The following is a 17,457-nucleotide window of genomic DNA, read 5'->3' on the forward strand; positions in this document are numbered from 1 at the left end:
ATCAACAGTACTTAGATGATAAGACACAAGAGTCCACTTTTTGCTCTTTCTAAGTTAAAATGGCAGAAATTATCGCAATAAGGAAATTTATATTGTGAATATAACACCGAAGTCCGCTTTCGTCATGAAGATGCTTTTTTAAGTCGAAATAAAAATTTGAAGTCCACAGTTTTAATGCAAAAAACATCAGTAGTCCGTACTATTATTATCAAAACAATAAATATTTTTCACTGAAATTTCTTCATAGATCGTAATTATCTCATTTGATTCAGAAGTTATGATGTTTTGGAAATCACACAATCACAAAATCTCGTTTCCTGAACATTTCATTAAATGTGACTCCTGTGGTTTATCCTTTAAGGTACAAATAAATATATACGTATTTTAAGGAATTTATCTATTTTTTAAAAAATATTATTAAATTTGATGATTGATATCTCAGACGTTTCATTTTCCTCAATCACAATCAAATTTATTGCAACCGTCTATTGAAATTTTTCTTGTCTTTTCAAAAAGGTTGCATTTTAAATAATCACCAAAATTATATTCATCCTTGTATGTAATAAATTTACCAACCTGTTTATCATATTTTATTTACCTATGTATCTAAATATTTTAGGCGGCTGGCTACTAAGTTAGTAAATTTATCTTATCAAAAACTCATAAATAAAATTTTTTGAAGTATTCAGTAAACTAAATGACGCCATGTTTTCATAACTTTTTTGTGCGCACTATTTATGGTCCGAAAAAATAAGGTGTATTCTATGCAATTAAAATATAATATTGTATTGGTACCAAATACTTAAAAAAAATATGGTTGAATAAGTTACGTCGAAAGTCTATCGAATGCGGTTTTTTTAAAAATACTTTTATTTGTTAATAGACTCAAACTAAGCCATTTTTTTTTGTTAAAACTAATTTAAATTGTTGTTATATATTGTTATCAGCGCTATGATTTTTTAAAGTTTTGTAATTTTAAAATTATTCTGCTTGTGATGTCACAAGTTCTAGTCGGTAAGTTCTGTTGATTGGTGAGTTGGCTTCCGGAAACCGAAAATCGATTACAAAACTATCATTGGTTGATTCTTAAGAACTTGTGGCGTAGTTCAAAGTAGTTCATTTTCATTATTTTTTTTGTACGTTTTTGAGAAACATTGCCATAAAATTAAATGCTTTAATTTTTACCTCATGTAAGAAAACATTTTTTATATCCAATTTCTAGTAGCACTGAACTTCATCATAAAGTTGATATTATTAATTTTTACTCCGTTTACAATGAGAAATTTCGTGTCCAGGCGGAATGAAGAATACAGTTCTGAGTGTGAATAGAACCAGGATGTATATATGCAAAAGTGTGTTTGTCTGTTGTTTATATTTCTTTCACGTCATAACGGAGCGACTGATCGACGTGATTTTTTGCAGAGGGATATATGGAGAGCTGACAAGTGTCATAGGCTACTTTTTATCCCGAAAAATACATTTCACTCCCTTGGGGAAATTCTTACTGGAAAAATAAATTAATATTGAAACAGAATAATGATGCTACGTCGTCATAGACTAACGGACCGTCGTATTTTTTGCAGAGCAATAGTTGGAGGACCGGCAATCGATACAGGCTACTTTTTATCCTGAAAAAATATATAATTCTATTGAGAAAATTCTCATTGTTAAAGACAAAAGTAATTAATTAACAAGTTTCTTCCTAATACTAGGCGAACGAAGCCGTGGGTAAAAGCTTGAAAAGAAACAAAAAGAAAATCTTTTTTGAAATATTTTTATTAAAAAACAAAAAATATTTATAAATCGGTCTAAGTTAATGAATCACTACATAAAAACCATTAAATTTTAAAATAAAAAAAATGCTTGACGCAATGATAAAATGATAAGACTTTAAATATCTTTTATTATCAAAGATATTGAAGATGATTATATTTATAAAGTTCATAGTATCTTATCTTATTTCAGGTTTTTGAAGATCATTATGACTCAAACAATGTGGCCATATACCATTTTTCATTCTAAATTTTTAATGCCAAAATTCTCAAATTGTATAATAGTATAAAATTCATATAAATATCATTGAGATACCTATCTGATATGATATATATTAATTTTTAGAATAAGTCATTAATTATTTTCACAACACATTTGACAGAACATAAAGAGACGGTAATTTAATATGCACAGTTTTTGTTTTTTTTTTTGCAAAAATGTATTTTTGAAAGGAAGCTGCACTGTTTTTGACTCAACCGTATTTTAAATATTATGGCAATATGTCAGGGCCGCACTAGGCATCCATATAAAGTTTGAGTTTTTTATTGAGTAGAGGTCGATTAAAATTTTACTTGAAAATAGCAATGTTAACCTTCAAATCGCATCTAAAATGACGTGTCCTAATTTCAGGTCGCTACGTTTCACCATTTCAGAGATGTGACGGACAAACAAACAAACAAACAAACTCAACAAAGGACTTTGGTTCCATGGAGTTGGGATTTATGTCTCAATAAATGTAGCATAAGTATATTGTGAATAAAATGAATACATAAATAAAAAAATAATCACACCCCTTTTTTTTAGTTTTATAAAATAAATATAGGCGAATTTTAGAAAAATAATTTGGAATAACCCTGCAATAAATACACAGGTACATATAAACAAATATTTACAATGCAAATTAATTTTGACAATTCTCGACTTGAGTACGGCCCATTTTTTTGCTACGAACTGTAGCTAACTTAATACCCAATAGTCATAGAATGGTTTTCCTACGGTTGGGCTCCTTTATAGTTTGGCGCATTATTACTCTGAGGTTACAACCAACTTACATTATCAAAATAGCAATCAACTCCTTTTGGGGCAGCTTCCTTCAATAAGCCATTTGCATTTAGAGTCAGAGCCAGCAAATCCAATGACCTTGCATCCTGTAAAAAATGAAATAATAAATGTTTGAAGTTAAGATATAATACAAAAATATAATTACGATACTCAGTATAAGGTAAATAGAAAAGACATATGAGAGCACCTTGGTCTCACTTAATCGCCAGGTTCTTTAAGGTCTTAGGTCTTGGGTCAAAATTTAGCTTTAGATGTCAAAGCACTCACAAGACCTAGGCTTGGAGAGTAAGATTTAAACTAAGGGGACCTGTCACAATAGATCTACACAGGTCACGATGATATCAGAAATTTATTTATTTTACATTTTTACATTTATTTTACATTTTACATTTTTTTTGCACCACGACAGGCCAGGAGGCCTAATTACAGTGGTGAATTACATCACAGAGCACCCAGGCTTGAGAAAAATCACATTTTAATTTTTGTGTTCTCACCGGGAATCGAACCCGGAACCTTCCGAGCGTGAATCAAGCGTCTTGACCACTACACCACGGAGGCCGCCGCTTTATGAAGCACTCACCCCCACTCCAAACCATACAATAACAATAGGACCAAACCTTTAATCTTGGCAATTTGACCCACATGAGAGCCAACTGCCCCAGCTGCACCTGATATAACAACTGTTTCTCCTTCCTTAGGTTGACAGATTTCCAAAAGCCCAAAATAGGATGTATTTCTAAGTAAAGACGAAACAGAAAAAATAAATCAATGGATAAATTCATTAATGATTTCAAGGTCCACAATACAGTATAAAAGTTATTTACAAAAAATACTTCAAAATCAACATTCCTTCAATGAGCCTATTATTTTGAATGTTTGATTTTCAATGTTCCTAAAAATATACATAATAGCAAAATTGCGTGGCCCTTTACAAAACAATTTTCTCATTTTTAAAATGAAATGAATACTAAATTTGTTGCAACAGAGAGGGAAAACATTTTGATAGGGTATATGGATAAGGCATTTACAGGGCTTACGAATTGTCATAAATAACTCCTTAGGGAGGAAACCCAGCCTGTCTACAAATATTTAGACATACTCAAAACATTGTTGAAATGAATACGAGTACATTAACTTTTTAGTATGATATATTTGACAAAATATAAAATTTTTTAAAACAATAGATAAATTTTACTTTCATTATTATGGCCATGAAACAGTAAAACTTAGGAGAAAAAACTTTAAAAAGGCCCCAACTAAAAACTCCACTACTCAGTGGACTAGTTCTAAATAATACATTAAATAGTCCAACTTCCTAAAATATATGGCTTACCCTGGCGTTCCTAAAACTCCGAGTCCTAATGACGCAGGAAGGTTTCCAATATCTGGTAGGAGGTATGTGGGAGTTATAAAGGATGGCTTCTCGAAGTGTTTTCCACTGTCAATAGTCAAATCTCTCCAGCCATAATATGAAACTACGAGCTTACCAACAGGAAAATCCTTGTTTTTACTTTCAACTATCCTGAAATAAATTTATCATTATAAATCTTTGGATCATATTTTCATTCATTTTAAAAGCTTTAACTAATGGCTTTTTTGTAACCCAAAAAAACAAAACAGTAAAGAATAAAAATATAAACAGTAGGTTTATGAATTTATTTATTATGAAACTAAGGTCCCTTAAAATTACATGCATATATTGATCTTAAGTACTTATTTAAATTTAATGAAAAAACACATATAATAATAAAGGTCCTGTCTAAACACAGGAAATTCCTAGGGTCGGGACTATTTTTTTTCTTTTTAAAGGATAAACCCGCTAAGTCTCTATTTAGAGGCTTGTCAGCAGGTGGGAAATAAGGGATATGGAAGGGGGTTATGAAAAATACACCACAACACCCAGACCTATTGAGAAAAAATCTTTCTTGAATTTTTTTCTTGCAACTTGCAGGAATCGAACCCGCGACGCCAATTTCACAGGTAGCCGTCTAACCAACTGCGCCACAGTGCCTGTCACAAACAATGAACCTCTGAACATTATAAAAACAGTGAAATAAAATAAAATTAATAGTTGATTGTATATAAATTGACGGAGTGCAGGCGAGTAGTGGTAAAGCTGTAAACATTATGACACCCAAAATAAGTCTGAATATATTGTGTGGTGCTGGGCCCCGATTACAATGGGAAGTTAACAGAGTTATCTTCGACTGTCTATAAAGGCAAATCGATATTTGTGTATGAAAATGAGTATATTTGCATGAACATTTAAAGTATCTTCACTGGTAAAATTTGTTTTAAAGAAAAAAATGTATGCATATGCATGACGTGTCCGCTTCTCTGTCTGCTTTCCATACAGAAAACTTAATTTTAGTTCGTAGATAAAATTGAAGATAAATGCTAACTTCCCATTGTAATCGGGGCCCTGGTAGCATTATTTCAAATTGGAGATATTCTTTACATTTACATTTTGATCGGTGACTAACTGAACTTTTTGTGGATATTTGAAACACCTATCTGAATATGTTGTGTGGTTCAGGTAGCATTATTTTGGATGACAGATTCTTCTTTATAATATTTTAATTGCTTATTTCAATTCAAGGGGCCATATTTCCAGGTGTCTGAGATCCTAATCAACTGAAGCCCGTAGGGCCAATGAAATGAGACACGGGGGATCAATTAAATGAGGTCCGGAACTTTATAGCATGAACAGAGAGATAGCAGACTGTTTCCTGCTAGTTAACAGGAATAATATGAATCCTCTGTCATTAATGTACTCCAACAATTAGATTATATTTACCGCGCCACTTGTGGGCCAATCATAACAGTTCCTTCAGAATACATTTTCATGTACATTCTCATATACGGGTCTACACTCAAATATTCAGCTTTGCAGAGAAATTCTGGAAACAATAATAAAATTTTAAAAAAGACATTTAAAATATTTTAGGACTCAATTTTTGTTTATGTTCAATTCTTTAGCCACGAAATTGTTTTAAAGATGAACAGCCTTACAAACTATTGTATGTACCTATCTAAGAATAAAGTTTCTGAAAATAAATTTATGAGGAAGTTTTAAATTATTATTGTTCCCTTGTTCGGCTCTAATACGGCACTGTATTGGTACATCAATTGCAACGTATCCTGATAATTTGTCATATCCACAAAGGCGAGATGATCAGTCTTACGCTCAAGATGCCAGTTCAAGGACTATGAAATAATGCCCCTTTTGATAAATAATTCATTTCAACTTTACCGTGAATTGGACCCGAGATCTGTTGCATGCTAGGTAAGTACACTAACTACCAGACTGTGTGGTCGGCTACCACTCTCTTAAATAACTACTCAAAAAAAATATATAAAACAAACAGTTGCATACAAAAAATGCATTGGTACTTATTTAAATTTGCAATCTAAATTACATACAAAAATATTGAAAATATTGACAAATTGTAATATAAAATATGTTTTTCTGTGAAAACAAATACAAAGATTAAACTAAATGATTGTGGATTGGATTTCAAAAACATGAGGTGAAAAACATTTTTTTAAATAACAAACATCTTGTAAATAAGCATTTTATAGGTTATTTTTTTCTTATCGATAAGATAAAATTACATGTTATATTATTTGTAAAACATAGTTTGTTAATGTTATTCTCATGATGATAAATTTGTATGTTTTCAGAAATCCAATAATTTAGTTATTTTATTAAATTTTCCAGTTATTTTTTATGAACTTCTAATTTAGTATTTCATCAATACCTACTAGAACTTAGTTGGTGTTGATTTCATTCTCTCATGTAAATAAATTAACTTACTTGTTTTTCAAATAAGTTTTACTAACAAATGAACTTGAAATATATTTATATAGAAGATTTTTTCCTTTCATCAAATAATGAAGGTGGTTGAGTCTTAAAAGAACATTGCAAGAACAATACGAAAAATATTAAATAGGGCAAATTAAATTAGAAGACAGTTATAATATGCAAATATCATTAGTAAGTATAAAAAAAATTACGTCAAGACTCGTAAGAGACCATAACCCGTTCCAATATTGTCTTGTATGAGTTGTCATCGGGGTCAGATCCTTAAAAAAAATCGTCAAAATGGCACGATGATTTGATTGAGTTGGCCAGTTTTTTGAGACCATATGATTTACCCAATAGAAGAAATTAAAAACATGACATTGAATTTCTTGAATTGAAACGTACCGCCATTTTCGAGGCTAGGGAGTTCCTCTTCTACTATTTTGAAGTCACTTTTCTTGGGTTCACCCTGGAAGTGTTTCACAAGAACATATTTTCTAGCTTTGACCATTTTGAATGCCGGAGACTGATTGATTCAGCTACCGGGTAGCTCTTTGAATTTAAACTGATTGACAGTCAAAAGTGTTCGTTCATGGTGCAATCACATAATTATTCTATGTAAAAAAACAAATGTGTTAAATGTTATATATTTATTTCAATAAACATTCCTCCCCTCCCTTGTAGTATAGTAATTTGCTTGACGGGCACGATTGAAACAATTAGCATCAACAGCTCAAACTAGACTGTTTGAATTATTTAAGAAAAAAAACTTGGTGATATTTTTGTACTAAAAACTCTCAGATGACTATGCATGAAAAAGGAAAACAAAGGTTTAGATTGTGATTCTATGATAAGGGATCTGTAATGACTCGTGGTGTAGTGGTCAACGCATTTGCCTACCATGCAAGAGATCTCATGTTTGATTCCCGACATGGTCGACATGAAATATTTATTTAAAAATGTGTTTTTACACTAGAATATTTCATAGTCTCTGGACTGGCGTCTGAAGCGTAAGACTGATCATTTTACCTTCATATAACAAAAAATGATCAATATACGCTGCAATTGGTGAACCAATGCAGTGACATATGCGCCATTAGGTGCGGAAAGGATGAATGATGAATAATGGCTAAAAAGCACCTACGCCTTGCACTGGGTTATGGGTATGATTCCCAGTGGGATCATAATAATTCAATTTGATTTTTGATGATCAACAGTGTAGTGAATTTTTTGTTACAAATATTTATTGATGGTCGACTCTTAGATTTCTTCTCTTAGGTTTTATGTTCCCCGGTCATATTAATTGCAATCTTCTATTTAGATTTTTGGTGTCTTTAAAAAAGTTGATTTAATACAATTAACAAAATGATGTGTCATTGTATGTTTATCGGTGTATAAATAGAATGTATGGATGTACTAACCTCCTAACCTGTTTATCATATTGATGTTACTACTACTTACATAGATATGTAAATATTATAGGCGGCTACGAAGTTAGTAATTATATCTTATCAGAAACTCCTAAATAAGGTTTTTTGAAGTATTCAGTAAACCAAATGATACAACAATGTTTTGAGTGTGTCTAAATGTTTGCAGACCGGCTAGATTTCCTCCCTAGGGAGTTACTAAGGCCTAAATTTGTTGCAAAAGAAAAGGAAAACATTTTGAGAAGGGAATATGGAAGTCAAGGCATTTACGGGGCTTATGATGTATCATTGGCTGGTTTCAAGTAGCCACTTTACACACCGTGTAACATTTACCATTCTGCCTATGTTTAAACATCCACATTTCCTCAACTCTTCCATTTGTTGACTTTTGTGGGAACAGAGTAAGTTAAATTTGGAGCAGATACGATGTCAAATGAGTATTTAAAACATTTTTCTTGGCAACTGATTATAAAATAATGAATCTATTATGTTTATTGTAATGCATTGTATTTATTAAGATAGTTGTATAAAAAAAATATATCTAGAAATTCCTTAACTAATATAAACCAACTAACATATTGCATATATACATTATTGTCGGCCTCGTGGTGTAGTGGTCAGCGCATTTGCCTACCACGCCAGAGGTCTCAAATTTGATTCCCGACATGGTTTACATTAAATATTTATTTAAAAAGGTGTTTTCACTTTTCACACTAGAATATTTCATAGTCCCTGGACTGGTATCAAGATACACTGCGATTGGTGTACCAATGCAGTGCCCTATGCACCATTAGGTGCAGAAAGGGTATGATGATGAGGATGAACATATTAGAAACAATATATGTATTTTTTAAATAGTATTAATTTAGACTCTTTCAGATGACACTAGCTTCATATATGAATGTTTGTTTTTAATGATAACAATCCCCACCTCATAAAATGATGCGATAGACTCAGCATCCCTTATCTCTTTCGGCAACTCATTAAACATCTTGAGTCCTTTCTGGTACATACAGCACCGGATCTAAGGGGCGCTAGCATCCCGTCACTTACTGAAAAGCGACAGGAATATAGACATTACTAAATTAATACGAGCATATTATTCTCAACTGAAACAATGGTAGGTCCGGCTCTAGGTACTGATTGTTCTAGGATGCTTCGATACTTGTTTTTGGGAGTCTGAAACATTCACCTCTCCTCGAAGATAGGAATGAATTTTGTTATTTATTTATTGTACATGATACTTTTCTTTTTTTCTTCTAAATGAACACCTTTTTTTCTATATTACACTGAATATTACTGAACAAATTCAGGTAACGAGAATATTAATACTAACGCATTTAAAATTATTCTTTGCTTAACGAAAAGCATGTTCAGCACCGTCGAAATATTATGTTGTATCTTTGTATATCAGTCACATTTCAATCTCGTCCACATGCCTCTATTCTGAATCTTTCGTATGACATTATACTGATAAAAAAGTCAATTTGCCGACATTTAAGTCATCATGTATACAATATTACCTATTCCTACAATTAAAGAAACAAAAAACACACCTTCTTACCTCTTTTTCAAATGGATTTTCTTTTGTCTTCGGGAGAAGAGATTTGATGATCACTTTCTCTTTGAAAATAAGCAATTTTATTAGTGGTGTATTTTTTTATAGGAACTTTAAAAAAATAAAATATTTGGTATGGTTTTGAAAAGATTGTAACATATTTTATAATAATATGATTTTTATAGCGATATTGAAACAAAAATATTTTGATAAAAATATAATATATTCAATAAAACATTTGGTATGAAAATATATTTTATTTATAAACCAATGAGATGGACAAGCTATAAAGTTGACAGGGTACAACTTCTCTTTAGTAAAAGCCTCTAATTGGGTAGGAATGGAAATATAGAATACGTAAAAAAACATTACAGAACAGTAAATACTGGCTTTTTAAGGATTCCCTAATGTTTTATAACAACAATATGAAATGCAATAAATAAAAACATATAACACAATTACATATAAAAAAACATATTAAAAGTATGACTTATTTTTACGTGATATTTTATGGTTGGTTTTATTTGTAAAGTATGTAAATATAGAAGTTGCAAGTCTTTTTGTCTCTTTGTTTGGACATAGATATGTGTGTTAAAACTATTATCTTGTATTTGTAAAAGTCTACTTAAGCTTTGATAATTGCTTTTCCGGTATTTTCTCCTCGAAGCATGCCAACAAAACCCTCAAACATGTTATCAAAACCATCGGTTACGGTTTCGCAGTACTTGAGCTTTCCTTCCTGGATCCATTTGAGGTTTTGTTGAATTCCCTCATTCCACCTTGACACCCAACGATTAACAAGAAATCCTTCCATCTTTAGTTCATTAAATACCAAAGTAGGTTGCAAGATTGGCACTGCAATTAAATCAATAATATTATTATCTTAAACATTAAAAACCTATAATTTTATACTATACATTTACGATAAAACAGTTTTATTTATCCCATCAACAGGTATATTCATGATAATATAATTATAAATATTTAAAATAAAGGTTCGTAAAAAAATAATATACCTTTAGGTAATTTAAATGGGTCATCGTTATATGAGGAAATAGATCCACATACTGCGATTCTTCCATAACGATTCATCTGATTAATTATAACAGAACTCAATTCTCCTCCAACCTTTAAAATGGAAAAAAAAACATTGATACACTAATGCAGCACCCGACTTGAATTCCATTCAACATAGGTACTGGTTATAATATGCATAAATAAATATAGCTTTGAACTCAGAGTAAGCGACAAAAACAGTAAGTCCTTTTTACTTTACTACGCATTTCGCACAGCAATGTTGTTCTATAATTTTGAGAACAATATTTAAAATTCACATTAGGTATATAAAGTGTCATCTCTATTTAATTATACCACATCGAAAACAAGTTTTTGCATCATGACTGTATATTATGAATAAGTTTAACAACTTACATTGTCAAAATAGCAATCAACTCTTTTTAGGGCAGCTTCTTTCAAAACTTTTCTAGGATTCACCGTTTTATAATTAAAGGCATGATCAAAGCCCATTTCTTCAGTTAGCCATTTGCATTTAGAGTCAGAGCCAGCAAACCCAATGACCTTGCATCCTGTAAAAAAAATTAAAGCTAAGAGATAATGCAAAAGACATATGAGAGCACCTTGGTTTCACTGGTCCTGGTTAGGAGGTTATACTTTAGCTTTAGATGTCAAAGCACTCACAAGACCTAGGTTTGGAGAGCAAGATTCAAACTAAGGGGACCTGTCACAATAGATCTACACAGTGACATCAGGAATTTATGAAGCACCGACCCCCACTCCAAACAATACAATAACAATAGGACCAAACCTTTAATCTTGGCAATCTGACCCACATGAGAACCAACTGCTCCAGCTGCACCTGATATAACAACTGTTTCTCCTTCCTTGGGTTGACAGATCTCCGAAAGCCCAAAATAGGATGTGTTTCTGAGTAAAGACGATACAGAAAAAAAATTGGATAAATTCACTTAATGATTTCAAGGTGCTCAATCCAGTAAATGTAAATTTTACCTATAAATTAGGTGAGAACAAAAAATATCACAATTGCTTAACTAAGTTCATTATTTTGAATGTTGAAGTATTAGTCACTTTGAATGTTTGCTTTTCAATGTTTTTAAAAATACATATGAATATATATAAAAAGGAAATTGCATGGCCCTTAAACAATGAGGAAGTTCAGGGTATTTTTTTATTTGTTAAGTAGTTTTAATATTTAAAATGTTTGACCATAAAGTTAATGCTTTCAACATAAATAATAGCATCGGATCATAAGACACACTCTAAAATTTATCTATAAATTTTTAGAATAAAAAAAATGTTTCGGACGATAAGGCGCATTGGACCATAAGACATATCCCAATTTTTTGTTGAATTTTCAGAGTAAAAAAGTGTGTCTTATGGTCTGAAAAATATGGTTGTTCATTTTTGTATATTTTTTCATACATTTAAGAGAAACATTGCCATACAATTAAATGCTCCAATTTTTACCGCGGGTAAGAAAACATTTTTATATTCGATTTCCCATAGCACTGAGCTCCCTCATTCTGTCATTTTTAAAATGAAGTGAATACATTAACTTCATAGTGTGTTATTTTTGAGAAAATATTATCAATTTATTTAACTATTGATAAATTTTACAATCATTATAAGCTTATATTTTATTGATTAATAGGTCATAAAACAGTAAAACTTGACTGCTACAAAAAAGGTTTGTAGCCCTAACTGAAAACTCCACTATGCAGTGGACTTGTTCTAAATAACACATTAAATAGTCTGATTTTCTAAAATACACGGCTTACCCTGGCATTCCTAAAACTCCGAGTCCCAATGACGCAGGAAGGTTTCCAATATCTGGTAGGAGGTATGTGGGGGCTGTTAAGGATGCCTTCTCTAATCGTTTTCCACCATCAATAGTCAAATCTCTCCATCCGTAATTTGCAACTACGAGTTTACCAACAGGAAAATCCTTATTTTTACTTTCAACTATCCTAAAATTAATTTATTATTAATAACCTTTGGATCATATTTTCATTTATTGTAACGGCAACTAATAGATTTTATGTAATCCCTAAAACACAACAATGAAGAATAAAAAGGTACAAAATATATGAATATATTTTTTATGAAATTAAGGTCCATTCAAATTACAAATATAAAGTACCTTTTGAACTTTTTCAAAGAGGTTGAATGGTAATTATATTTATTTATTCATGCATTTCATAATATATACAGTTTTTTATTCACTTAGCCCAGCTGTATGAAACAGTACTTATGATTTTCTTGTTGTATTACTGTAGAATGTTTCATTATTTAAACTTTCTACTGAATATGCTGTATAATTTTTAGGTTTAATTTTTTTTTTTATAAACCTTGGGAATAAGGAAATTTATGTTTTAAAAAATATACATATATTAAGCCAAATATGTTAGTATTATTAATGTTTTTAAAAGGCAGATTTGCCGTTTATGTTAATAAATTAAAATATTATCCTCTTTAAGTATTTCTTTTATATCTTTCCAAAAACATCCCTAGGCATAAATTTACATAATTATTTTTATGTTTGTTTATTTCTTAATAAGGAAGAAAACATTTAGTTTTTAAAGAGTGATCCCGTTTAACAGAAGTTTTTACTAGTTTATAAAAAAAATAAAAAATTGACAGTATTTCTTGATAAAACTCCATAGTTAATGATTTTGATAAATACCATTAAAATTGTAGTCTTGAAGATGCTTACTTAGGGGAAACCCCTAGTTGGGCAAAATAAAAATAATTAAAACTTAACCAAGGAATTTTATTGATATTTATCAAAATCATTAGACTTTAAAACATAATGTATAGGCTAATACAATTGTCTCTTGCATAAAAGTTTGCGGTTTGATTCCCGATGATCTCAATAATAAACCATCATTACAATTAATACGCCTTTAGGTCTATTCAATGTGATAAAATAAAAATGCAATGTAATGTTAATATTATAAGCCAGTAAATATCTAATTTTTCAGTATTTACGGTGACTTGCAAAGTTAGAAATCTTATAAAGATATCTAATCTCTCTAGCCGTAAATATGAAAATTATTAATTAATCCTCAGTCATTAATGTACTCCGACAATTAAATTATATTTACCGCGCCACTTGAGAGCCAATCATATCAGTTCCTTCGGGATATCTTATCATGTATGCCCTCATATATGGGTCCACACTCAAATATTCAGCTTTGCAGAGAAATTCTGGAAACAATAATAAAGTATATAAAAAACAAGGACATTTAAAATATTTTCTGGCTCAACTTTTGTTTGTGTTCAATTCTATAGCCATAAAAAATGTTTTAAAGATGAACAGGTACCTAACTACCATAGGTGGTTGGGATAGAGATTCTTAGTGGTGGGGGTCAGTGCTATGCAAGCTCCTGACGTCGCTGCGACCTGTGAAGATCAATTGTGACTAGGGTTGCAAACCCTCCCGGAATGCCGGGATCCTCCCGGGAATAAGCTTATATTTTTTTTAATCTCAGGAGAGTCAGAATTCCCGACATGCAGATAAAATCACTCGGAATCTATTTCTGTATGATTACCACGAATGTCATCATCATCATTCCCCTTTCCGCGCACTCCGTGGTGCACAGGGGCACTGCGTTTGTAAACTGAGCGTAAAAATTCAGCGTATTTCAATCATCTAAGTAAGGTAAGTTGATCAGTCTTACACTGAAACGCCGCAGTTCAAACAGTCCACCCTGCCAGTAATCGAACCCACGACCTCGAAAATAATTTTGTAGTAGTTGGTGAATGCACCAACTACTACAAAACCAGGCGGGCTTATCTCCACCCGATTTCCTTATTCAGGATAATAATAATAAATCTTATACAATGTGATAATAACAATAATAAAACAAAGGTATACTTTGTCGTTCTATTTCACACACAGAAACATATTTTCCATCCGCCTTTTCTGGTGAAAATGAATGTGAGAAAGGATTAAAACGATGTTGTATTTATCCATTAATCCCAATCTACTAACTAATATTTCATTTTAGTTGTTTCTAATTTTACCTCCAGGATTTTCGGTGGATTGAGTTAGCAACCCTAATTGTGACGATGAGATAAAGATACTGAAAACAATAAATAAGTTAATTTAAAATCATTATCCTCCCTTTGTTCGCTCCTAATGGTACATAGGGCACTGTATTGGTACATCAATCGCAACATATCTTGATAATATGGTTATGTAAAATCTATAAAACAACTTTATGTAAAAGCTTTGTTACTATACGCACGTAAACATTATTATCTACCTTCTGTTACAAATACAAGAGTTACTAGATACTCCACCCTGATGCTTCAAAAAAATAAAAAAATAAACACAACCTTCGGTCAAAGAGGATTGGCCTACTACTCGGTTAAAGTGTACAATCTACTTCCATTATCCCATAAGGACAATTAGTAAGTTCTCACAATATAAAATTGCTATTAAGAAATGGATAGTGGAGGTGGGTTGCACACGGATCGATGAGTGGATCAAGCTAAATAGGTAAAATGTGTGTACTGTTTATGAATTTTTTTCTATTGGTCTGTATAAATTGGTTTTGCTTTTTATGATTATTTTAGTTTTTTATTGTTTATTGTTTATTATGTTAATGATAATTAGGTAAATTGGATTAATTACGTTTTTTTTATTGTTATTGTTATGTTAATTTTGTTAAATAGCTAATTTAAGGCATGTTTCACATTTTGTAAAATGTTTCCTTCCGCACGGGACACCCCAGTAAGGAAACATTATTCTGTATAAAAAAAGAATACAAACAATGTAAAAGTATAAACAAATAAATATACACGAAGGCAAGATGAGTCTTAGGCTTTAAGTGCCAGTTCAGGGACTATGAAATAATACCCATTTCAAATTATTATTTTATGACAACCTTGCTGGGAAATAAACCCGAAACCTAATGCATTATAGGCAAGTGCGCTAACTACCAGACCGTGAGGCGGACTACCACTCTGTTAAATATGTACTTAAGAAAATATACAGTCAAAAAGTACTTACAAAAAATTCGTACTTTAAAAGATTTAAATTTGCAATTTAAATTATGCACGAAAAATATTAATTTAAAAAATGGGCATATGGAATGAATTTTACTAAATAGTAATAATTGTGCATTGATTTCACAAAAGTTATAATGTAATATGAATAAAATCAATATTATTTTACAATAACAAAGATCTTGTAAACAAACATTTTGTAAATTTTTGTAGGTTATCTTCGAATTATCATGCAGCACATTTTTTTTAATTAACGGAAAGTTTACTTATTTTCTTCGATTAAAAAAAAAACAACCCAACGATGGATTAAGAGTGAAGAGTGTCAACATTTGAAACATACCGCCATTTTGGAGGGCGGGAAGTTGTTCCTCAACAACATTGAAGTCACTTTTCTTGGGCTCCCCTTGAAAATGTTTGACAAAAACATATTTTTTTGCTTTTGAAAACGAAGTAGAATACAATCTTCTAATTAAATTTATCGCGGGTAAACTGTTCATTGTCACGAATTATATTTTCACACAGCACTATTTATGTATTTACATTTACCGGAAAGTACCGTAGACGCGTAGAGACAAAGTAAATTCATAAGTAATTTGACGCAATAGTAAAAATAAACTGAGACATCGTAACTAGTAAACTACCAAAGTACCAACTTTCAACTAGTATATTTTTATAATCTTTGGTACCAACTACAATGCCTAAATTTGACGCAAGTGCAAAGTTCAATGATATTCAAGGTGAATGTGATAGCGTTAGCAAACACGAACGAATCACCTTCGTTAAAGCCTTGTTTACACGTGGTTCTGCGCGGTCGAGGCTGTCCACGGATCTGGGACATGACAATATTGTCATATCCATTGTATTGTCCTCGTGTAAACAAGGCTATAAACGCTGGGACAATACGAAAATTCGGCCGCAGTTCATACGTCACCGCTACGAAAGTGAATACACGACGGCGTTACTGCGAGTTCGCAAAAAATATGATTTCTTTTATACCAAGTTGTATTTGGAATTGTTGGAAGATGAACTAGATAACAATAAGTTGAACTTTCCGACAGATGCTTGACGATTGCTAGACGGCCGATTTATTAATAAATGTATACCTATATAAACATCATAATGCCAAAAACATTTTGTTTTATTTATTATTTTGTTTTTAATCCATGTTTTATATTTACGATATTATATTTTAAATGCGTACACTAAAATACTTCATTTACCGTTAATCAGCACCGAGATTATACTACATTTACCCGAATTCACAGGAATTGCTACCGCAGCATAACCGTTCGCCATAATTATATATTTTTTATCTTATTGTATCTCTAAGTAAATGAAACAAAAAAACGAAAAAAATGTATTTAATAGTAAATTTGAACATCATTATATACCTGCGTTAGGAATACTTTAATCCAGCCATAAATCGTACTTGGAAATACGGCTCATTTTACACAGCGGTAAAAATCCATACAGCACATTAAAAGTCTTCAATTTTTTTTTTCATTTAAATTTATTTATTTGATGTCAGGCAAATGCAATAAGGTGATTAATCCGATGATTTCCTTTTGCTAGATTTTCACCTAAGAGTAGTCCCTGAATAAATTTTAAATAAATACAAAATAAAATAATAAATGTCAATCCACCTTAATTTTACCGTGCCGTGTGGATTCAGAGGATTCGTACAAATTGGGCCTACATGTTAGTAACACGGTGTTACACACATCCTTCGGAAGCCTTTGAATGTATTGGTTTGCCTCAACTAGAATTGAGTAACCTACACA

General features: G+C 31.3%; 2 protein-coding genes across 3 annotated transcripts; both read right to left on the minus strand.

The window, feature by feature from the left end:
• Positions 1 to 1,757: 1,757 nt before the first annotated feature.
• Positions 1,758 to 8,245, minus strand: LOC148285200 (prostaglandin reductase 1-like). The gene is made up of 5 exons (XM_088228554.1): positions 7,046 to 8,245; positions 5,633 to 5,735; positions 4,169 to 4,357; positions 3,453 to 3,571; positions 1,758 to 2,921 (listed from the first exon to the last, which is right to left on the minus strand). Exons 1-5 carry the CDS (start codon positions 7,149 to 7,151, stop codon positions 2,842 to 2,844), a joined length of 597 nt encoding a protein of 198 aa, XP_088084680.1. The 5' UTR covers positions 7,152 to 8,245; the 3' UTR covers positions 1,758 to 2,841.
• On the minus strand, positions 4,906 to 16,487 carry LOC148285201 (prostaglandin reductase 1-like). 2 transcript variants are annotated; one of them, XM_088228544.1, is made up of 11 exons: positions 16,017 to 16,487; positions 13,768 to 13,870; positions 12,442 to 12,630; positions 11,451 to 11,569; positions 11,057 to 11,211; positions 10,642 to 10,753; positions 9,632 to 10,480; positions 8,999 to 9,119; positions 7,046 to 7,109; positions 5,633 to 5,735; positions 4,906 to 4,951 (listed from the first exon to the last, which is right to left on the minus strand). In XM_088228544.1, exons 1-7 carry the CDS (start codon positions 16,171 to 16,173, stop codon positions 10,251 to 10,253), a joined length of 1,065 nt encoding a protein of 354 aa, XP_088084670.1. In that variant the 5' UTR covers positions 16,174 to 16,487; the 3' UTR covers positions 4,906 to 4,951; positions 5,633 to 5,735; positions 7,046 to 7,109; positions 8,999 to 9,119; positions 9,632 to 10,250. The 2 variants fall into 2 exon arrangements, with proteins under 2 accessions (XP_088084670.1, XP_088084664.1); XM_088228538.1 differs by lacking the exons at positions 7,046 to 7,109; positions 8,999 to 9,119.
• Between the last annotated feature and the right edge of the window lie 970 nt (positions 16,488 to 17,457).

This window comes from Micrasema longulum, unplaced genomic scaffold (assembly GCF_059751315.1).
Source record: "Micrasema longulum isolate JH-2025_06_02 unplaced genomic scaffold, ASM5975131v1 h1tg000047l, whole genome shotgun sequence".
In the NCBI taxonomy this organism is placed as follows: Eukaryota; Metazoa; Arthropoda; class Insecta; order Trichoptera; family Brachycentridae; genus Micrasema; species Micrasema longulum.